The sequence below is a fragment of the Lepus europaeus genome, chromosome 17, assembly GCF_033115175.1.
Source record: "Lepus europaeus isolate LE1 chromosome 17, mLepTim1.pri, whole genome shotgun sequence".
Lineage (NCBI taxonomy): Eukaryota > Metazoa > Chordata > Mammalia > Lagomorpha > Leporidae > Lepus > Lepus europaeus.
This window is the reverse complement of record NC_084843.1, coordinates 6626892-6650674: the sequence shown is the minus strand read 5'-3', so window position 1 is coordinate 6650674 and position 23783 is coordinate 6626892. Positions and strand designations below refer to the sequence as shown.

Here is a 23783-nt window from a genome sequence, read left to right as displayed (position 1 = left end):
AAATGTGATTTTTGTTAAAAGTCCATGTAAACATCTTCAGCTACCTTGTGGAAGGCATACAGTGATCTTAATGAATAATGCTGATCTACATCAAAGACTCACCCCTCCCTCACCACAATCCCTCAAAGGAAAAAATCGGATGTCAAGCTAGACTTAATACTGGAGCAACATTTGCCAAATAAACAAAAATTGCTCTATTTGTAACTCAATGGATCCCCAAAGCTGCAAATCATAAACACCTAGATAACATTTTAAAAACCCATATTAATACAAAGTGGCCTTAAGTATTGTAATATACCTTATCTCTTCAAAAACATGAATACATAAACTGTTTTCCTTGCTATCTACAACATCTTTTATCCCAACATCCCTGAGATTTGCATAACTTATACCGACCACCCTGCACAGAAGAATGACAACCTATGACTTATACCGTATACCGACCCCCCTGCACAGAAGATGACAAACTCAGTTCTGACAGAGGCAAGCTTGAGAGCTCGAGAGTCCACAGACCAGCACTAACCAATTGTCGGTGATCGACACCAACAAGGAGCAACAGAGCTGTTAGAAGTAATTGCCCAACATCTCACTGAATTCTCATACACACTTTATCAGTCCTGGTTCTCAACTAAACTGGACAAGCTATAAAGGCAGAGATTGAGCAGCTGGGAGGCAGAACACATGAGAGCCAGACCCACCCAGTTAGGAACCCTGGCTCCATCCTATACTTGTCCTTCGACCTCACAGAACGACTCTCAATTGCAGTTTTCTTACACATAGAAGCAAGAATAAGCAATACATACATCATGTAGATACTAGAAAATAATAATAATTTAAGAAAGTATTTAAAAAGACTATTCAGGGAAGTTTCAACAAGTTAATAATTACAAGGAGTCTTCAAAAAAAGGTTGTGGAAAATGCATATTATAAAAAACCCTATGTGTGGATTTCAAAATTTTTGCACTGGGGCTGGCACTGTGGTATAGCGGGTGGTGCCACCCCAGATGGGTAAGGATTCAAGTCCTGGCAGCTCCACTTCAGATCCAACTCTGCACTAATGTCCCTGGGAAAGCAGTGGAAGAGGGCTGAAGTGCTTGGGCCCCAGCACTCACGTGGGAGACAGGCAAGAAGCTCCTGGCTTCTAACCTGCCCAGCTCCAGCCGAGGCAGCCATTTGGGGAGTGAACCAGCAGATGGGAGATCTCTCTATGTATAACTCTCCCTTTCAAATAAATAAATCTTAAAAAAAATTTTTTTCACAAATCTTTTTGTTCCATTTTTTCACAAACTTGGTGACGTCCTCTCATATAACATAGTGCTAGCAAATAATGTCCCTTAGTTCTCTTCCTTTCTCTTACCTGCTTATCCATCAGCGTGTAGAAGACTCATCAGTTAGAAAATACAGGCTCAATAAATAATTCTTTATCAATCAATATACTGCTCTGACTTTGTTTGATTATATAGATGAAGCCCAGGGGGTTTTCCCAGCTATTAAGTAATTTTAAAAACAATCTCTATTCAATACGAAATACTATTTCTTATTATGTTTCATAAATATTCAAGTAAAATACCAAAAAAGTTGTTTCACTTATTATTCTGTTTCTGAAATAGTTTGATCAAATCTTCATAGCTAACCACAGTCAATTCAACTTTACCAAGGCATAAAAATCAAGAATACATGCTTTTTGTAAATTCATTTACTATTTTAAAGTTTTAAACTTTAGCAATTACAGAAAAATTTTTTAAATCAGAGAAAATATTTACAAATACAAAAGAAAATTAAAAACTATTCTTGATCTCTAAAAACCAATCACTTACATGATCATGGATTTTTTTTTTTTTTTTTAACCAACTCAATCTATCTACTCAACATGTGCATCACTGGTACTTACTAAGCCTTTATTTATACTTTCATGCTCTGTATCAGGTTTGCTTTGCTGTGTAGCTTCTTAAAAAGCTACCTGAATCTGTTCGTGGAAAAGTCTCAGGATTTTTGGAAAACCAATGCTGCTACACTGTTTCCAGATTTGCCACCAAAGCTGAACATGGGTGTTGGCAGCTCTTCAAAAAGTTCAAATCCTGTCAGACAAAATCAAAATACTTTTATTAAGGACTGACTCCACGGTTAAGGAGAAGTTTGTGTATCTATGTACTTTTAAATCCTTTATGAAACCATGTGATGCCAAACTTTAATTAGTGACTGAATTTCATTTTATGATTTTTTTCATTTTTACTGTGCCTGCATGGCATATGTGCGTATACACCCAAAAAACACTTTAAAATGAACAAGGAACAGACACGACCAGAAACAAATTGCAGAAAAGAGACTTTGCTACTCATCCAGATCCTTCCACTTCCTGTTTACCAGCTCTGCCAGCCACTTGCCTGCTAGCCTGGCTCACCACCTAGCCTGCAGAAGTAGCCGGCACGTGCTGAGTTCTTACCACATGCTGCAAACATCTCCACTGTCCATTTCCACAATTTTTCCACCTTCTACTAATCAAGTTATTTAACCTTTCTGTATTAAGTATTTTCACATGCATGCTACAGATTGGTTCCAAGTAGTGGTACAGCATGTGGCGAGAACTCAGCACGTGCTGGCTACTCCTACAGGCGAGGTGGTGAGCTGGGCTGCAGGGAAGTGGCTGGCAGAGCTGGTGAACAGGAGCAGGGATTAGGATCTGAAGGAAAGCCTCTTTTCTGCAATTTGTTTCTGGTCTTGTCCGTTCCTTGTTCAAAATGGAAAAGTTTACTATTTGGTATTTAAAAAATAAATAAAGGGGAAAGGTTACTCACTAAAATGTTAACCAAGGTTTTCCTTCAGTGATTGGACTATTAGTTTGGGAAGAGTTTTTTCCCTTCGAGTAACTGGTTTCTGCATTTCCTTCACTTCCTTGTTTTGAGCTAAAAGAACTCTTTTAAATATTAGAAAATGTATAAAAGACACATACTATTGTATTGTTGATCTTCTATACACATCTTATCATGAGAGATCCTCAAAAAGTTCACAGAAAATGCATTTTATTAACTCAATGTGGATTTCAAAATCTTTTGCACCAAAATATGCGTTATAAAAATGCATACTATGGGCCAGTGCTGTGGGTAGCAGGTTAAGCTGCCACCTGGGACCCTGGCATCCGATATGGACACCAATTTGAATCCCAGCTGCTCCACTTCTAATGCAGCTCCCTGCTATCACGCCTGGGAGTGCAGCGGAAGATAACCCAAGTCCTTGGGCCCTTTACACCCACGTGGGAAACCAGAAAGAAACTCCTGGATCCTGGCTTCAGCTTCCTGACAGTTGCGGCCATTTGAGGAGTGAACCAACAGATGGAGATATCTTTTTGTTTGTCTCTCCTTTCTCTCTGTAACTCTGCCTTTCAAATAAACAGATAAATCTTAAAAAAAACAAAAACAAAAAAAAAAAAAAAACTGCATATTAGGAAGAAAAACTATGGGGCCGGTGCTGTATTATAGTAGGCTAAGCCTCCGCCTGTGAAGTCACGAGTTCATGTCCAGCTGCTCGTCTTCTGATCCAGTTCCCTGCTAATAGTCTGGGAAAGCAGTAGAAGATGGCCCAAGTGCTTGGGCCCCTGAACCATGTGGGAAACCTGGAAGAAGCTCCTGGCTCTGGACTGGCCCAGCTCCAGCTATTGCAGCCATTTGGGGAGTGAACCAACAGATGGTAGACCTTTCTTGTCTCCCTCCGTCTGTAACTCTACTTCTCAAATAAATAAATAAAATCTTTTAAAAATCTTTTTAAAAAAATGTTTTTAAAACTATGCAGATTTCAAGATTTTTTGCATCGGAGGTGAGGGGAGGGGAGGGAAAGGAAACCTTTTCCAAGGGACAGGACTTCGAAGTTGTTTTTTTTTTTTGGACAAATAGACAAGACAGAGGGAGTTCCCACTGCTGGTTCACTCTTTAAATTCCTGCAAAGACCAAGCTGAAGCCAGGAGCCAGGAACACAACTACCATTTTCTAGGGTCTGCATTAGCAGGAAGCTGGAATACTAACCAGAACCAGGAATCAACAAAGGCACTCTGACCCGAGACTGGGGTATCCTAACTAGCATTTTGCTTTATTTAATTTATTTTAAAGTCAGAGCTACTGAGAGAGAGTTTACATCCGCTGCTTCATTCCCCAGATGACTGACTGCTAACGGCCAGGGATGGGCCAGAACAGAACCAGCAGTTTCATCTGAGTCTCTCACATGGGTGCAGGGGCCCAAGGACATGGGCCATCCTCTGTTGCTTTCCCAGACACATTACAGGGAGATGGATTGGAAATGGAGTAGCAGGGACTCAAACTGACACCTATATGAGATGTTGGCAGTGCAGATGGTGGATTAACCAGCTACACTCACAGCACTGGCCCCAAAATATCTTTAAAAAAAAAAAAAGCATGTGGCTGGCACTGTGGCATAGTGGGTAAAGCCACCGCCTGTAGTGCTGGCATCCCATATGGGCGCCAGTTCGAGTCCCAGCTGTTTCTCTTCCGATCCAGCTCCCTGCTATGGCCTGGGAAAGCAGTAGAAGATGGCCCAAGTCCCATGTGGGAGACCCGGAAGAAGCTCCTGGCTCCTGGCTTCAGAGAAGCGCAGATCTGGCCGTTGCAGCCATCTGGGGAGTGAATCAACGGATGGAAGACCTTCCTCTTCCTCTCCCTCTCTCTCTGCCTCTCCTCTCTGTGTAACTCTTTCAAGGAAATAAATAAATCTTTAGGAAAAAAAAAAAAAGCATGACATATTTTAATGTGAGCCAATTTTTCAGATGTACACACCTGTATTTTCAGCAATTTTACATATGCTTAAATATTTCAAGGGAAAATGTACCCGTCTATGTCGATTTTCCACGACTTTTTTTTTTTTTTTTTTTTTTTAATTTAAGGCAAAAAGACAGATCTCCCATTTGGTGGTTCACATCCCAAATGCCCACAGTGGCAATGACCAAGTCGAGTCAAGGCCAGCAGCTGGGATCTCAGTCCAGGTCTCCCACCGAGGTGGCAGGAACCCAGGGGCTTGAACCATCACCCATTGCCTTTGAGGGTGTGCATCCGCAGAAGGCTGGAATGGGGAACACAGCCAGGACTTGAACCCAGGCTTTCTGTAGGCACCTGAACTGCAGTACTAAATGCTAACACCTACACTAAATTTTTTCATTCCCTGCATTAACACTACAAAATAAGTGTATCTCAATATATAATTTACCAAAATATTAATCATGGTTATACTCTACTGATGGTTAATGAATGACTTTAATTACTTTAATCTATATGCTATGTCTTGGAGTTATTTGTATTTTTTAACTTTTTTATAAGGAATCCAATTACTTTTACAGTAAAATAGGTGGTAGTTATTAGTTACTGGATTTTTAAAATTTATTTTTACTTATTTAAAAAGTAGAGACAAAGACTTCCCATCTACTGGTTCATTCCGCAAACACCTGCAACAGCCAGGGCTGGGTCAGGCCAAAGCTACAAGTCCAGAACTCCCTCTGGATCTCCCTGATAGGTGGCAAGAACCTCACTAACCTGAGCCTCCACCTGCTGCTTTCCAGGGTGCCCACTAGCAGGAGGCTGGACTCCAGGGCGGAGCCAATGAATCCAAGCACTCCCATATGGCCCCATAACCACTGCGTGCCAAACACCCACCCCTCGTTGTTTTAATTAGGGAGTTAGAACAAAGTAAAATTGCGGGGAGGGTGTTTGGTATGGCATAGGAGTTAAGATGTTGCCTGGGATGTCTGCATATGACAGCAGAGTGTCTAGATTTGAGTCCTAGCTCCACTTCCAATTTTAGTTTTCTGCTGGTCTGCACCCTCAGAGGTAGCCAGTGATGGCTCAAGGAATCTGACCCTTGCTACCCACAGTGAGGCCCAGACTGAGCTCCAAGCCCATGGCTTTGCTCTGGCACACTCCCGCTTTTGAGCCCCAGCTGCGGTGGGCATTTGAGGAATGAACTAGCAGATGGAAGATCTTCCTCTCTCTGCCTTTCAAGTAAAAATGAAATAAATAATAAAAACTAAAACAAAAAAGTTAAATTAGTGCACATCAAATTAGAACATACTAGTATCTGTCAACTGATTCAAGTTAATCTTCTCCAAAACAAATGACAACACACACAAAAAAAATTTTTTTTGATAGGCAGAGTGGACAGTGAGAGAGAGAGAGACAGAGAGAAAGGTCTTCCTTTACCCCAATGGGCACTGTGGCCAGCGCACTGCAGTCAGCACACCACGCTGATCCGAAGCCAGGAGCCAGGTGCTTCTCCTGGTCTCCCATGTGGGTGCAGGACCCAAGCACTTGGGCCATCCTCCACTGCACTCCTGGGCCACAGCAGAGAGCTGGACTGGAAGAGGAGCATCTGGGACAGAATCCGACGCCCCGACCGGGACTAGAACCCGGTGTGCCAGCACCACAGGTGCAGGATTAGCCTATTGAGCTGCGGCGCCGGCCATCACAAAATGTTTATACAGATTGAGTAACCCCTATTCAAAATGCTTGGGACCACAAGTATTTCAAATTTTAGGTTTTTTTTCAAATGTTGGAATATTTTCATATATATTATGAGATATCTTGAGGATGGGACTGAAGTTGATGTTACATACAATCTTTAGACACATAGCCTGAAGGTATTTTATATAATATTTTTATTGTATGTACACTTTGACCACAACTAAACATGAGGCCAAGTGTAGAATTTTCTATCGGCAATGTCACTGTAGCGCTTATCGTTCTGGACTCTGCAGCACACTCAGTGGCATTCTGGATCCAGGGTTTTGGACTGGGGTATTCTAAATTCTATTTATAAACAGGATTACGAAGTGAAAAACGCAAGTTCCAAGACTTTTGTGAATATTTACTTTTCAAACAAGGGAAAAAGCAAAGAACCTTTAAAGACTGGGGAGACAAGCTTCATTAGATGCAGAGGGACCATGACATCCAAACCAAGAAGCTCTAACAAGACCTCCGGCAGTGAAGCACAGTAGTGCATCTGATTACTCTCCCATATCTAACTCTGAACACCATTTTCTAAAATGCATGGCTAAAAAAATCTTTACTTGTATATAATTATTTAACATTTCCTGTTACAATATTTTATTTATTTAAATTCTGTATTTAGTTCTAAAACTGAACATAAAAAGTTTACTCAGTAGGTCTCAGACGCAGACTCATTTTTCAGCACTTTATAGCAAATGAAGTCTGTTCTTCATTATCAAAGACAGACAAATATGTTTTTGTCTGCTGGTTCCATGGGTAAAAGAGAACACCTGTATTTAAAACCCGAAAAAGGAACTTGCCCTTCACACTGACACTGAGCATTTATTAAAACTGTCAAAATTCAGGAAAAATGAAAGACTACTGCTACAGAGCCTTAAGAATTCTAAAAGAAACAAATTTAACATAGAAGATAATAAAATGAATGCCATGAATTACAAGACAATAAACCTATAGGACTCCTGTTTTCCAGAGGCAGTGGTAACTAAACCATAAGCTCCCAATTCCACCTCAAACACTTCAGGTTTTCAGTGATACAACCTGTCAAAGTCACTGAAAGCACACAAAGGGACATGTGTTAACATCTCCCTGATTATTCCTTTAATACCAAAAGAAAACAAAATCTGAGATAAAGTATGTCACTTGGGGGCTGGCACTTTGGACACAGTGGGTTAAAGCCCGGGCCTGCAGTGCCAGCATCCTTATGGCATTAGCTCAAGCCCCGGCTGCTCCACTTCCAACAAAGCTCCCTGCTAATGTGCCTGGGAAAGCAGCAGAGGATGTCCCAAGTCCTTGGGCCCCTGCACTCATGTGGGAGACCTGGAAGAAGCTCCTGACTCCTGGCTTCGGATTGGTCCAGCTCCAACCATTGCAGCCATTTGGCGAGTGAACCAGTGAATGAAAGACCTCTTTCTCTCTGTCTCTACCTCTCTCTTTGTAAATCTTTCAAACAAATAAAATAAATCTTAAAAAAATAAAGTATATGACATTTGGTCATAAATAACACTACACAGTAAAACTGCCTTCTCAAAGTGTCTGATCTCCCATTAATTTGAAATTGAGGTTCAGAATTTAACGCAGTAGCATTTACTTAAAGTCCTCACTGTAGAAATTTCTCTTCTAAAAATTAATACTAATCTGAAAAGGACCCTTAGGAAAAACAGGCAAATATCTAACGAGTCCCAAAATAATTTCACAGAAATGCCTGTACACTGCATAAATGAACTGACAGATAAAATATTCCTTAAAACATTCAAGGAATAATCTGCCAGAGAACTCAAAATACCTTGTGTACAGCTTACAGATTTTCAGTTCCCACAGAATCCCCACTTAGTAGACCCAGGTCACTAACTAAACTTTTCTAACATGGCAAAGAAGCTCCTTCCTTGGCACCCAAATCTTCAAAAAGGCACAGAAGATTTATTCAAGAATTAGTGGACAGTACCTTCTGTCAACTCCCTCCATTTTGTTTCTGTGTAATGTTCAAAATAATTTTTTTATAGATACTGAAAACTAGATGATAACATCTAAATACCTAAATGACAACTAGAGCAAGACATACAAAGTCCTGAAGATAAAAACACTCATCATGAAAGACTTCAAAAATCACTATCATTTGCATGACTGGAGATTTGCCAGTGAAATCAGTGCACTGGAGTCAGAAGCAGTTATTTATTGATATGTGCCTTTTTTATTTTCTAAATAACAGATTGTGTAGCTCAAACAAAGAACCTGAATTTACAGGCTCATAAACTTCAGTACTTAACTGCCAGGATTTCTTGGAAAATGTTTAAAAAGGTCTCTGGACCTCACCAACGTTATTTCTCCGTGCTTTGTATATACAGTTAAAGGTTATTACCAAGATCATTAACAGAGAGGAAAAGCAGGCAATTCCCACAAATAGAAAAGTAAAACACTGTAACACCAGGGGGAAAAGAACCTACTTAAATACATGAAACCTGAGGTAAGCCCATATTTAAACACCACATAGCCATTTACCTTCACTGAATTCATTTAGCAACTCTTCCTTGGTCCAATTACATGAGGTTATTAGAAAAAAGCCTTTTACTTTCAACACCCTGGAGAGAGATTTCACATATTGCTTCCTCTTCTCAATTGCATTGTCAGGATTAAGGCTTATGGCATCAAAAGTCCCTTTGTCAATACAAATGTGAAATCCAGACAGCTTTGTGGAAAGATTCAAAAAGTCTTCTACCTATATTAAAAATCAACGTGTGCATGAGAACAATTAACACACAAGCTTTACAGAATTCCGGTGAAAACATGTAAAAAGTTATAGATAAAAGGGCCCATTAGTTATGATAGCATTTTACATATAATAAACATATTTTCAACATTAAAGCAAACTTTTATGAGCCTCATTCCAAGATCATTAAAGTCGAGTAGTAAGAGGAGCTGATAGTGCTTCCCAGACATTCCAAATCTCTACAAATTTGGAAACAAATCAAAGCCAGGTACTCTGACTCATAATACCACACATTATAGAGCTCATAAGCTGGTTTATGAAAAAGCTGTTTCTTTTGAAAAGCAGAAAATTTGATGTATTTACCAAAATGACAAAACTTACTTGGAACTCAGGTCACTGGAAGTAAGATTTTTAGCTTATGCTCTTGGCTGTGTAACCCACAGTAAACATGATGAATGAGACGTCCTTATGCTTTGAATGAGCAACTTTGTAAAACTACTAGTGGATATAATGAACGGCACGAAGCTTGAGAAATTAAATGACTATTCTAAACTGTAATACTTAACTTGGTAAATATAATGCATTTTAGATATTTAAAGTCGTACATAAGCATCTCATTGTCAATAACAGTACTTTTTAAGGATGTGAAATAGAGATCTGCCTCAATTTTATAAAACATCCACAAATACCTGCCAATGAGCCTGAATCTGAAAAGCTAGTATGGAAAATAATTAAGCAATTAGCTAGTGATTATTCATAAAAATTTAATAAAGTAATTTTAAGTAGTATTTTGTCTGAGACTCCTATTGACTTAAAAATGTGAATGTTTACTTATATTTCAGGTGAGTTTCCCTCCCTCATGTCCAAAGTACAGTATTCATTGTACTCAAAGCAAAATAATAAATACCACTCTCAAGAACTGAGAAGCTTCCTCATCCTAAATGCCTCAAAAAAGTATTCATTTATTCAACAAACATATTGTGGACATCTGTTGTGCCAGTACTTTTTAGACAGTGGATATAACAGTAAATAAAACAGAAGAGATCCTTGCATTCAAATATACCTTACAGTCTGTAAAGGGAGAGAGAAACAATAAATAAGCCACTGTGGTTTGCATGTGTCCTCCAGAATTCAAGGGGGGAAAGGTAACCCCCAAAGCCATACGTTCATGACATTTGGGGGTGATGGGTTATGAGGGCTCTGCCCTCGTGAGTGAGTGACGGGTTCCTGAGGGAACTGCTCTGGGACAAAAGCAGGGACCTGTGGCACACCTGGTCTGTCTCACTGCCATGTTCTGATGCACAAGAAGGCCTTCCCCAGACACTGACGCCATGCTCTTGGACTTCAGGCCTCCAGACCATGAGCTGAAGAAACATCTGTTCTTTATAAATTACCATTTTGTGCTATTCAATTATAGTACAGAAAACAGACTAAGACATAAGCTCCACAGGTAAGTTAAGATAAAATGATATCAAGAGAACAAAAACAGAGTAGTAAGACGCTGAGTGACTGGGAGAGAGGTATTTTGGAAAAAGTAGTCTGGAAAAGCATTTCTCAGGTGAATTTGGAGCAGGGATCTGAATCATAAGAAGGAGCCCAGTGTGTTAACATCAGGGCAGAGGGCAGCAGGTGTAAAGACGATATAGGAAGAACACACTTGGCATGTTTCAGGAACAGAGAGCAAGCCAGGGTGACTTGCAGGACATCAGCACCAGAGGGAGAGGTAAAAAACGTGGGACTTCGTAAGGCTGGATGCGGGGTTCAGATTCCATTCCCAGCAAGGAAATCAAAGGAACTGACCTTTTCAAAGGTCACCCTCACCACCTGTGGTAAATGGACCAGGACAGCAAGAGTGGACAGGAGGAGGCCAATGAAATGGCTCTTGTAGTCATCTCTGAAAGAGATGATGGCAGTTTGAACTTAACAGACAGCAATATAAGTACCAAGAAAGTGGGGCCAGCGCTGTGGCATAGGGAGTAAAGCCACCACCTGCAGTGCCAGCATCCCATACGGGCACCCGTTCAAGCCCCGGCTGTTCCACTTCCAATCCAGCTCTCTGCTATTGCAGGGCATGATCGCAGCCATGGCGCAGCCAGGCCAGGCCCGGCCCGGGGGCTCCGCATGCGCAGCTGCCCCCAGGTGCCCCCACCCGAGCTGCGTGGAACGGAGCCACACGGAGCCGAGTAAGATGGCGCCCAGAGGAAGTAAGATGGGCGGAATCCAAAGTTGTTTACCACTAAAACTAATTGGCTGCGCAACATCAGGGGAGGTAACAAAACTAGTGACAAGTGTATAGACATAGGGCTAGTCCTATAGAAATCCCCCCATAAGGTGATTTTTTAAGTGATTGGTTGGTCCTTAGCCCTACCCCAATGACTCTGCAGTTTTGTGCTATAAAAGGTACTATTATGCACAAAGTAAATGAGTTCTTGCTACTAGACTTGGCTCCCCGCTGCGTCTGATTGTCTCCGGGATCAGGAGGCTGGGGAATGGGCCTTTCCTCACCTTTCCTTGGACCCAGTCCATCCTGTATGGGTGGATTAAGACCCTGCATGCTATGGCCTGAGAAAATAGCAGAGGGTGGTCCAAGTGCTTGGGCCCCTGCACCCACATCACATGGGAGACCCAGAAGAAGTTCCTGGCTCCTGGCTTCAGATCGGCCCAGTTCTGGCCGTTGCAGCCAACTGGGGAGTGAACCAGTGGATGGAAGACCTCTCTCTCTCTCTCTCTCTGCCTCTCTCCTCTCTGTGTAACTCTTTTAAATAAATAAATAAATAAATGCTTAAAAAAAAAAAAAGGTTTGAGGAAAAAAAACAAGAGTTGCATTTTGAACTAATTAAATTAGGAAACTGTTAGCTATTCAAGTGGAACTTTAGAGTAGGCAGCCTTTAAGTAATTCTAGAGCTCAAAGGAGAGACCTAGGCTAGAAATATAAATTTGGGAGTCATTATCACAGAGACTATAGAACACAAAAATAAACTAAATGATCTTTGCTGAGTATACTACTCTTCATGTCTACAACTTTTTAGTCTGATTAATTCATAGCTAAGTATTATTTGTGTTTTTTGTAAACAAGGGTTGGGGATGTAGTGTATGAACACACATGCACAAAAGGTAGAAGAGAAAATAATTTCCCCAAATCAACTAGAATAAATGTTAAATACAGTCTCTCTCTTTTAAAAAAAAAAAATTATTTCTTTATTTGAAAGTCAGAGTTACATATAGAGAGGAGAGGCAGAGAGAGAGTCTTCCATCGGATGGTTCACTCCCCAGTTGGCTGCAAAGGCAGGAGCTGTGCCGATCTGAAGCCAGGAGCCAGAAGATCTTTCCGGGTCTCCTATGCAGGTGCAGGGGTCCAAGGACCTGGGCAAATCTTCTACTGCTTTCCCAGGCCACAGCAGAGAGCTGGATCGGAAGTGGAGCAGCCGGGTCTCCAACCCTCGCCCACACGGGATACCGGCGCTTCAGGCCAGGGCATTAACGCGCTGTGCCACAACGCTGGCTCCCTAAATACAGTTTCTTAAAAATGCTTCAGTTTGGATCTTTTTTTTTTTTTTTTTTTTTTTTTTTGACAGGCAGAGTTAGAGAGAGAGAGAGACAGACAGACAGACAGAAAGGTCTTCCATTTTCCGTTGGTTCACCCCCCACGTGGCCACTACGGCCGGCGCGCTGCAGCTGGGGCACCATGCTGATCCGAAGTCAGGAGCCAGGTGCTTTCTCCTGGTCTCCCATGTAGGTGCACGGCCCAAGGACTTGGGTCATCCTCCACTGCACTCCCGGGCCACAGCAGAGAGCTCGACTGGAAGAGGAGCATCTGGGACAGAATCTGATGCCCCAACTGGGACTAGAACCTGGTGTGCCGGCGCCGCAGGCAGAGGATTAGCCTAGTGAGCCGCGGCGCCGGCTCAGTTTGGATTATTTATGGTTAACCGTTAGTTTATGAATTCAAAAGATGTCAGAAAATTAATATACCTTAGAAACACTTAAACTTCATAACTTCTATTATAAATGAAATTATAGTAATATAAATATTTACCTTCAATTTAATGTTAGATAACCCTTCTTTCTCTAGGATCCTTTCAGAAAGCTGAATTGCTGAAGGAGAGTAATCAATTCCGGTAATGTTATTGAAACCAAATTTTGCCTAGAGACAGAGAAATAATTTTATACTTTAATTATAAAAAGTTTTTAATATTACGTTTTGCCCGTGAGTTATAATATCCCTTAAGAACTGGGGTTGTTTTATTTTTGTTATGGTTCAAATAACATATAATATTCAATAAGCAATAATGTTTAAATTTTATTGTAGAATCCAAACAGAAGCCAAAATTTTAAATTTATAAAATGTGACAATTAATTTGCTTTTATAGTATTTCACTCATTTTTCAAAAGAAAATTCTTTTTCTCAAAGTCAATGAAATATATGCATAAGCAGTCAGGAACACGTAGTATTAACTTCTGACACATAAATTTGTCACAGATTTTACTCTATCCAATTAAAGTACATTAATAAATTAAATGCAAATATAAATAACATGTTGATTGTAAAAATCTTCCTGCAGTGGAACTGTGAATTTTTTAATTCTCTTCCAGCCACATGATTATTGACCACTTTGCGTATGCACAGTACCTTTTCATTTTGAAATATTCCATAGATTCCATTAGATCTTTTTCAAAAACACAAACCTATAAGGTTGGCTGGGTAGGTATTATTATTATCTCCAAGGTGCTGAGAATGCTGTTGGACTTAAGAATTATGCTCTGTGCTAGTCACAAATCCAGCTAGGGTCTGTGGAGCTTGCAGCAAAAGCTTGGTTGGTGGCTTCTGCTCTCGACCTCATCCTTAACCTTGTTTAACATTTCTGGACCGATAAAACTAAAAATAACTTCAAGGGAAATACAAAAGACAAAAGAAGATAGAAAGTACAGTGTGGCCTAAAATTCCTTTGGTGCTCTTCATCATTTACTAAATGGTCACCTCCTTCACACATCGAGGCAGCCATAGGCCTAGAGGTCAGGACACGCCACTCCATACAGGCTGGAGCCCCAGCTTGCTCCTGATGCCAGCTTCCTGCAAACACACACTCTAAGGGCCAGGGGGGAGAGCTGAAGTAGGCAGGTCCCTGCACCCACACACTGGGGGATGGGGGATGGGGGACAGCTAAAGCAGGCAGGTCCCTGCACCCACACACTGGGGGACAGGGGTGGGGTACAGCTGAAGTAGGCAGGTCCTTGCACCTACACACTGGGGGATAGGGGTGGGGGACAGCTGAAGTAGGCAGGTCCCTGCACCCACACACTGGGGGACAGGGGTGGAGTACAGCTGAAGTAGGCAGGTCCCTGCACCCACACACTGAGGGATAGGGGTGGGGGACAGCTGAAGTAGGCACCCACACAGGAGCTGTAGCTCCCAGCTCCCAGTTTCCCAGGAAGTAAACAAGAGGATGGGAGGTCTCTCTGTTTCTTTCTATTACTCAAATTCATAAAAGAAACACATTTTAAAAAATTAAAAATAACTTAACCAACTTCCACACACACACATTGAAACTTTATGTAACTTTATGAAACTTTTTTAAAAAATAAAAATAAATAATTTATTTGAAAGGCAGGGTGACAGAGAGTGGGAGATGCAGAAACAGCTTCCAAACACTTCCCAGATAGCCAAATATCTGGGGCTGGGCCAGACCAAAGCCAAGAGCCATCATCTGCTGCCTCCCAGGCGCACTGGCAGGAAGCTGGCTCCAGAACAGAGAAGCCTGGACACAAACCACCACTCTGACTTGGGATGTGAGCATCTCAAGGCCAGCTTAAGCACAAGGCCTTCTCCTTACATAGACTTTTCAATCCCAATTCCTATTCAATACTCAAGTCATACATACCCCAGTTACTTTCCAACAGAGCATCTGCTTCCTGTGTTTTTATTCTAACCTTAGCTCTAACAACCTCTGATCTGACTTCTACCTCCCAGCCCTTCAGTCGTCTCCCTCCACACCCTTCAAGATCTTCATTTCCTTATTTGCCTCAGTTTCTTTTATATGAAACCTAGAACCCAGGATGATGCTATTAACTGCTTACTTTCAGTTCCTTCCCATGCCTGTTTATTCTTCCAGTGCAACCTATATTAAAAAAAAAAAAAAATCACATATGGGGCAGGTATCTGACACAGCTGTAAAGATACTGCTGGTGAGGGGGAAGAAAAAAAATTAAAAAAAAACACTGTTGGGGGCCAGTGCTGTGGCACAGCGGTCAAGCTGCCACTTGCAGCACCAGCATCCCATATGGGTACCAGTTAGTGTCCCAGCAGCTCCACTTCCAATCCAGCACCCTGTTAATGCACCTGGGAGGGCAGAGGAAAATGGCCAAGTGCTTGGGCCTCTCCACTCACATGGAAACCAGGAAGAAGCTCCTGACTTCAGCCTGGCCCTGACCGACCATTAAGGCCATCTTGGGAGTGAACAAGTGAATGAAGATCTCTCTCTTTTGTCTGTCTCTCCCTCCCTTCCTCTCTGTAACTCTGCCTTTCAAATGAAATAAATAAATCTTCAAAAAATAAAATGTTCGGGACATCCACATCCCATACTAGAGTGCCTGGGTTGGAGTCCTGGTTCCACTCCTTAATTCCGATTACCTACCAATGTGCACTGTGGGAGGCAGCAGCGAAGGCTGAAGTAGTTGGGTCCCTGCCATTCATGTGCGAGTTCTATTTTTCACATTCAATTTCTGGCACCCAGTAAAAAATAAGCACACATTCAAAGAAACAATAAATAATCAAAACCCAAGGGGAAAACTGACATTAGAAATAGACCCTATAAAGGCCGGCGCCACGGCTCAATAGGCTAATCCTCTGCCTGTGGCGCCAGCATGTTGGGTTCTAGTCCCGGTTGGGGTGCCAGAATCTGTCCTGGTTGCCATTCTTCCAGTCCAGCTCTCTGCTGTGGCCCGGGAGTGCAGTGGAGGATGGCTCAACTGTTTGGGCCCTGCACCCGCATGGGAGACCAGGAGAAGCACCTGGCTCCTGGCTTCGGATCAGCGCAGTGCGCTGGCCGCAGCGGCCACTGGGGGATGAACCAACAGAAAAGGAAGACCTTTCTCTCTCTCTCTCTCTCACTGTCCACTCTGCCTGTCAAAAAAAAAAAAAAAAAAAAGAAAGAAATAGACCCTATAAGAAAACCAAACAAAAAAATTACCAGAAACAGATTTTCAAACTTCCAAAGTGAATGACAACGAAGAGTTGGAGAATTCTGGCAGAGACCTGAAAACTATGACAATGAGAAAAACTAAACAACTGAAAAACAGTAACTAAACTAAGAAATTCAAAGATAGACTTCACAACACATTAGACACACGGGGAGAAAGAATTAGTGAATTGAAGTCAGAAGAAACTATTCCTGTGAAACATAGAAAGAAAAAATGAAGATTTAATAACAAAAGAACATAAAAGACATGGCACAGATCTATCACAGAAATAGATACAGGAACATACTTCAAAAAATTTGTGGAAAACGGCATTAAAAATTATTTTTGTGGAAAGGAATACATGTATAGGTTTTCTTTTTTTCTTTTGACAGGCAGAGTGGACAGCGAGAGAGAGACAGAGAGAAAGGTCTTCCTTTTGCCGTTGGTTCACCCTCCAATCTGAAGCCAGGAGCCAGGTGCTTTTCCTGGTCTCCCATGCGGGTGCAGGGCCCAAGGACTTGGGCCATCCTCCACTGCACTGCCGGGCCACAGCAGAGAGCTGGCCTGGAAGAGGGGCAACCAGGACAGAATCCAGCGCCCTGACAGGGACTAGAACCCGGTGTGCCAGCGCCGCTGGTGGAGGATTAACCTGTTGAGCCATGGCGCCGGCCGCATGTATAGGTTTTCATGATATGCATCTTCTATGAACTTTATGAACCTTTTATATATGCAGAATCTAAGAAGAAATGAGACTACAGCGAAAAGAGAAAATGATTTATGAGTTTTCCAATAGTAACCAAGATTCCCAAGCCACAAATTCAAAAAGCACTATATAAACCCAAAAGAAGATAAAACAAATACCCACACCCAAGCACATTACAGTTTATTTGATTAAAAGACCAAGAAACTCTTGGGGCCAGCACTGTGGTAGGTTAAGACTCCACCTGCTGCACCAGCATCCCCTATGGACACCAATTGTGTCCCAGCTGCTCCACTTCCAATCCAGCTCTCTGCTGTGGCCTGGGAAAGCAGTAGAAGATGGCCCAAGTGCTTTGGTTGCTGCACCCACGTGGGAGGCCCTGAAAAAGCTCCTGGCTCCTGGCTTTGATTCAGCTCAGCTCTGGCTATTTTGGCCATTTGGGGAGCGAACCAGCAGATGGAAGAGCTCTCAAATACCTCTCACTAACTCTCTGTCTGTAACTCTGCCTCTCAAAGAAATATGTAAATCTTTAAAAAAAAAAAAAAAGGAAACTTCTCAAAAGAATCCATGGAGTAGGCCAGCGCCGCAGCTCACTAGGCTAATCCTCCACCTTGCGGCGCCGGCACACCAGGTTCTAGTCCCGGTCAGGGCACCGATCCTGTCCCGGTTGCCCCTCTTCCAGGCCAGCTCTCTGCTGTGGCCAGGGAGTGCAGTGGAGGATGGCCCAAGTGCTTGGGCCCTGCACCCCATGGGAGATCAGGAGAAGCACCTGGCTCCTGACTTCAGATCAGCGCGGTGCGCCGGCCGCGGTCGCGGCAGCCATTGGAGGGTGAACCAATGGCAAAAGGAAGACCTTTCTCTCTGTCTCTCTCTCGCTGTCCACTCTGCCTGTCAAAAAGAAAAAAAAAAGAATCCATGGAGTATGGGGGCAGGGGCACAAAGGACAGATTATCTTCAAAAGGTCAACAATAGGGTTTACAGCTTACAATAAAAAGAACTGAAGTCAGAAAATAATGAAAGAATAAATTAAACAGCGAAAACATCTATCAAAAAATGTAGTAAAAACAGCAATCAAAAATAAAGACAATTGGGGCTGGCATTGTGGCATAGCAGGTAAAGTTGCTGCCTTCAACACTGGATCCCTTATGGGTGCCGGTTCAAGTCCCTGCTGCTCCACTTCTGATTCAGCTTTCTGCTAATGGCTTGGGAAAGGCAACAGAAGATAGCTCAAGGTTTAGACTCCTGCCACTCATGTGGGAGACCTAGAAGTTTCTGGCTCCTGGCTTTGGCCTGGTCCAGCCTTGGCCATTATGTTCATCTGGGGAGTGAACCAGCAGATGGAAGATTCTCTCTCTCAATAAAACTCTGACTTGCAAAAAAATAAATGAACCTTTAAAAAAATATACAGGTGATTTATGAAAAATTACTAAATATAAGCAATGGTCATCAGTGGCTATGAACTGAACAGAAAGACAACCGAACATCACATGCCACATATGCAAATATGCACAACCATTAAGGTTACCTGCTAAAAACATGATTTTAATAAAAATCCCTGGATCAGTGGCCAGAAAACTTTCCATAAAAGAACAGGGTAAATATTTCAGGCTTTGTCAGCCTTCTATTCTCTATTACAACTACCCAACTATCCCAACACAGCACCTAAACAGCCAGAGACAATAAAAGATTGGATGTGGCTGTATTCCAATAAATAATTATAACACAAGGGAAACCCAGATTTGACCTACAGACTGTAGCTTGTTAACTCCTATTGTATTTTTTTTAAAGAATTATTTTATTTATTTGAAAGAGCTACACAGACAGAGGAGAGGCAGAGACAGAGAGAGGTCTTCCATCTGCTGGTTCACTCCCCAATTGGCTGCAACAGCAGGAGCTGTGCTAATCCGAAGCCAGGAGCCAGGAGCTTCCTCCAGGTCTTCCCACACGGGTGCAGAGGCCCAAGGACTTGGCCATCATCTACTGCTCTCCTAGGCCACAGCAGAGGGCTGGATCAGAAGTGGAGCAGTCAGGACTTGCACTAGTGCCCATATGGGATGCTGGCACTGCAGGTGGCGGCTTTACTTGCTACACCACGGGCGCCAGCCACTAACTCTCATTTTGGATTTAAGTTCCAATATCAGGCAATACAGGGAACAGAAAAAAAGATTAAATGTTACTATTAAGATGCAATTAGGACCGGCGCCGCAGCTCAACAGGCTAATCCTCCGCCTGCGGCGCCGGCACATCAGGTTCTAGTCCCGGTCGGGGCGCCGGATTCTGTCCCGATTGCCCCTCTTCCAGGCCAGCTCTCTGCTGTGGCCCAGGAAGGCAGTGGAGGATGGCCCAAGTCCTTGGGCCCTGCACCCCATGGGAGACCAGGAGAAGCACCTGGCTCCTGACTTCGGATCAGCACGGTGCGCCAGCCGCAGCACGCCAGCCGCGGCAGCCATTGGAGGGTGAACCAACGGCAAAGGAAGACCTTTCTCTCTGTCTCTCTCTCTCTCTCTCTCTATCCACTCTGCCTGTCAAAAAAAAAAAAGATGCAATTAGGAAAAAATGCACAAACTAGCTTCTACAACAGACTGCAAAGTTACACAAAGGAAAGATGAAGGGAGAACTTAAAAGAGCCTTAAGAATCATCAACCAGTTGCAAACGTCTCAATAAAAGAACAAGACGATGAGGCCAACATTGCAGGTAAAGCTGCCAGCACATGCCACATGGGCACGGGTGCAAGTCTCAGCTGCTCTACTTCAGATCCTGCTCCCTAATAATGGCCTGGGAAAAGCCTGGGCCCCAGAAGAGAATCAAAAGAGGTTCCTGGCTTCAGCCTGGCCTGGCCCTGCCTTGGCCAGTAAGGCCATCTGGGGAGTGAACCAGCAGATGGAAGATTTCTCTCTGTGTGTGTCTCTTCCTCTCTCTTTCATATACATAAATAAATCTTTTTAAAAAATGGAGATTAAAAAGATAGCTTGAAAACAATATCAACAAATTATGAAATCTGACCAACAGTGAGAAAATAGTGATATTCATATTTACTGACTCCCAAAAGGAAAAAAAGACTGTGATAGATATAGAAAAAAATGAACCAAACAGACTGGAAACATCCCAAACTTGGCAAAAGACTTAAACAGATTCAGAAAGTTCAATAACACCAAGATAGGATAAATACAAAGAAATCCAAGCCATGGCACATCATAAGCAAACTGCTGAAAACAAAATACTTACAAGGACCTTAAGGTGTCCAGAAAAACGATGCATTACTTATAGAACACAACAATTAAGAAAAACTGCAAGGCTGAGGCTGTGGTTCAGTGGCTTAAGCCATAGTCTGCAGCTCTAGTATCCCATATGGTTACTGGTTCAAGTCCCACTTGCTCACTTCCAATCCAGCTCCCTGCTAATGTGCTTGGGAAAGCAGCAGAGAATGGCCCAAGTGGTTGGGCCCCTGCACTCACGTGCAAGACGTGAAAGAAGTTCCTGGCTCCTGGCTTCAGCTTGACCCAGCTATGCTACTGTGGCCATTTGGGGGAGTGAATCAGCAGAGGGAAGATCTGTCTCTTCTCTTCTCTCTCTCTTTCTGTGTATGTGAGTGCAACTCTGGCTTTCAGATAAATAAATAAATCTTAATAAAAAAAAAATGTAAAGAGTTAAGAGAGAGACAAAGAGTGAGAGAGGGAGTTCTTCCTTCTGTTGGTTCACTCCTCCAATGGCCACAACAACCAGGGCTGGGCCAGGCCAAAGCCAGGAGCCAGGAGTTTCCTCTGGGTCCCACACGTGGGTGCAGGGGCCCAAGTACCCAGGCCATCCTCTGCTGCTCTCCTAGGCCATTAGCAGGGAGCTCCATCAGAAGTGGAACAGCTGGAACTCAAACGAGAGCCCACATGAAATGCCAATGCTGCGAGCCGGGGCTGTAACCCACTGCACCAGACCCTGCACCCCTTAATAAAATTTTTTTAAAATAAAGGCTGCAGATGTCTCATCAGAAACCATGAGGGTCAGAAAGAAATTACATAACATTCAAATATACTGAAATAAATGAACAATTAGCTCATAATTCTATTTTCAGCAAAAACATCCCACAGGAATGAAGATGAAATAAAGACATTCTCAGATTGTTAAACTAAAAAAATTTGTTGGCAGAAAAATCCTCTCCAAATGATTTCTCAAGGAAGTTCTTTAGACAGAAAGAAAACTACAAGAAATAAATAAATTAAAATAAACTCGAAGGTTCAAATTAAAGAAGACCAATAGAAATAAGTATCTGGATGAACATAATGAACTATTTGCCTGCTTAGCTCTTTAATATATGTTTAATTTGAAAGGAAAAACTATAATATTATCTGATTAGATTTTAATGAACATAAGGTAATATTTAAGACAACCACAACATAAAGGGGGAAGATGAACCAATACACTGCAAGGTTTTGACATTCCATGTAAAGTGGTAAAATATTAATTCTAAGTAGGTTGTATGAAGTATACGTATTGTAATCTGTTCAGCAATCACTAAAAAAAGGTATACAGATATGAAACACGGGCCAGCGTTGTGGCATAGCAGGTAAAGCCATGTCACCTGCGATGTTGTCAGCCCATGTGGATGCTGATTCGCTTCTTGGCTGCTCCACTTGCAATCTAGCTCCCTACTTAATGGCTTGAGAAATGTAGTGGAGGATGGCCCAAGTATTTGGGCCTTGCTACCCACTTGGGAGACCCAATGATGCTCCTGGCTTCTGCCTGGACTAATGCTGGCCATTGCAGACACCGGGGGAGTAAACCAGCAGATACAAGATTGATTCTCTACCTCTCTCTATGTAACTGACTTTCAAATAAATAAGCAAATCTTTAAAGACAGAGAGATGAAACAGTACTTAAAAAAAAAAAAATTCATGGATAACATGTACTATGAAAGACTGTGTGTGATTTTTTTTTTTAAGATTTATTTCATTTATTTATAAGGCAGAGAGAGAAGGAGAGACAGAGAGAGAAAGAGATCTTCATCTGCAGGTTTAACTCCCCAAATGGACGCAATGGCCAGGGCTGGGAAGGCCAAAGCCAGGAGCATGGAACTCCATCCAAGTCTCCCAAGTACATTGCTTTCCCATGGGCATTAGCAGGATACTGGACAGAAAGCGGAGCAGCTGGGACTCAAAAGACTGCTTCATTATGGGATGGCAGCATCACAGGCTGCAGTGGCTTACCTGGCTGTACACATTACATCAGCCCATAAATGTGAATTTCAAAATATGCTGTACCAAAATAAATTTGTATTTTAATTCCATCTACCCAAAAGCTTTCTGAAGTGCACTTACATACAAGGAGATGCACATAAAGCAGGAACAAAAGAATGAAAAAAAAGACATAACAATGAGAGGTAAAAGGTAACCCTAAATGAAAGCACCCATATAATTACATTAGGCATTAACATCTAAATACACCACTGAAGGATAGAGATTATGAGAATGGATAAAAAGCAGAACCCAAACATGTCACTTCAGGTCTAGTGAGGTGTGGTGGACATCACTGTGCAGCAGACTGAGCCGCCACCTCAGGGCCCACATCCCCTGTTGTGCCTGTTTTGAGTCCTGGCTACTCCACTTCCCCTCCAACTTCCTGCTACTGCACCCGGGAAGGAAACAGCTGATGTCCCTGCCACTCACATGAGCCCTGGATGAAGTCTGGTTTTCTAGTTTCTCCTTGGCCTAGCCGCAGCTGTTGCAGGCGCTTGGGGATTCAAGTAGCGGATAGAAGATCTTTCTCTAATGGAAAATACTGCTGTGCATAAGGCCAGTGGGGAGTGATGGCTTGTATGCTAGTGGTGGTCAAAGCCCTAGGAGTCCGTGAGATTTAGGCTAAATAGGGAGACAGTCTCCCAGCGCAAGGATGCTCTGGACTACTCTTGAAGAGCCACAGGATGTAGCTGAAAAAAAGGAAGAAATGGCAATGTGCACAAGGAATTAGGGGTGGGAGAAAGCTCAGTGCCCTCCCAGGCTTGCCTGTGCTGGAGGTGAGTGAGTGATGAGGTGAACCCAGGACCAGATCATGAAGAACAGTAAAAGCTATGTACAGCACATGGAAGACATCAATTTGGTCCATGTGTGTGAGTGGGTGTCACCCTTTATCTCCCTGTTCACACTACCTTTCAAAAAAAATTTTTTAAGATAGATCTTCCATCTACTAGTTCACTTCCCAAATGGCCAGAATGGCTGGAGCTGTGCCAGGCTAAAGCCAGGAGGAGGATCTTCTTCTTAGTCTCCTGTGTAGGTTGCAGGGGCCCAGGTACTTGAGCCATCTTCTGCTGCCTTCCCAGGCACATTAGCAGGGAGATGGATCGTAAGTGGAGCAGCCAGGCATCCATATAGGATGCCGGCACCTCAGGCAACAGCTTTACCTACTATGCTACAATGTCAGTCCCACTTTTTTTTTTTTTTTAAAGTACATATAAAACAGAAATAAAAGTTTCTAAACTGCATGTAGAAAAGTGAAGTGGTAAAGTCACTGTGAAAAACGGTGTAGCAGTTCCTCAAAATCAGCATATAGGGGCCAGTGCTGTGGCGTAGTGGGTAAAGCTGCCGCCTGCAGTGCCAGCATCCCATATGGGCATCAGTTCAAAACCCAGCTGCTCCACTTCTGATCCAGTTCTCTGCTAAGGCCTGGGAAAGCAGTAGAAGATGACCCAATTTCTTGGGCCCCTGTACCCACGTG

At 42.7% G+C, this 23783-nt stretch overlaps 1 protein-coding gene across 3 annotated transcripts in view; it reads right to left on the bottom strand.

The window, feature by feature from the left end:
* Positions 1 to 1712: 1712 nt before the first annotated feature.
* Positions 1713 to 23783, bottom strand: part of EEF1AKMT2 (EEF1A lysine methyltransferase 2) — a 45379-nt gene continuing 23308 nt past the window's right edge. The window contains exons 4-7 of one of the 3 annotated variants that reach the window (XM_062215383.1): positions 16392 to 16463; positions 13241 to 13348; positions 8997 to 9213; positions 1713 to 2078 (exon numbers count right to left, since the gene is read on the bottom strand). In XM_062215383.1, coding sequence (XP_062071367.1) covers positions 1984 to 2078; positions 8997 to 9213; positions 13241 to 13348; positions 16392 to 16463 — 492 coding nt within the window. In that variant the 3' untranslated portion in view covers positions 1713 to 1983. The remainder of the gene's footprint in view (positions 2079 to 8996; positions 9214 to 13240; positions 13349 to 16391; positions 16464 to 23783) is intronic. The other 2 variants (XM_062215385.1, XM_062215384.1) reach the window with 2 other exon arrangements.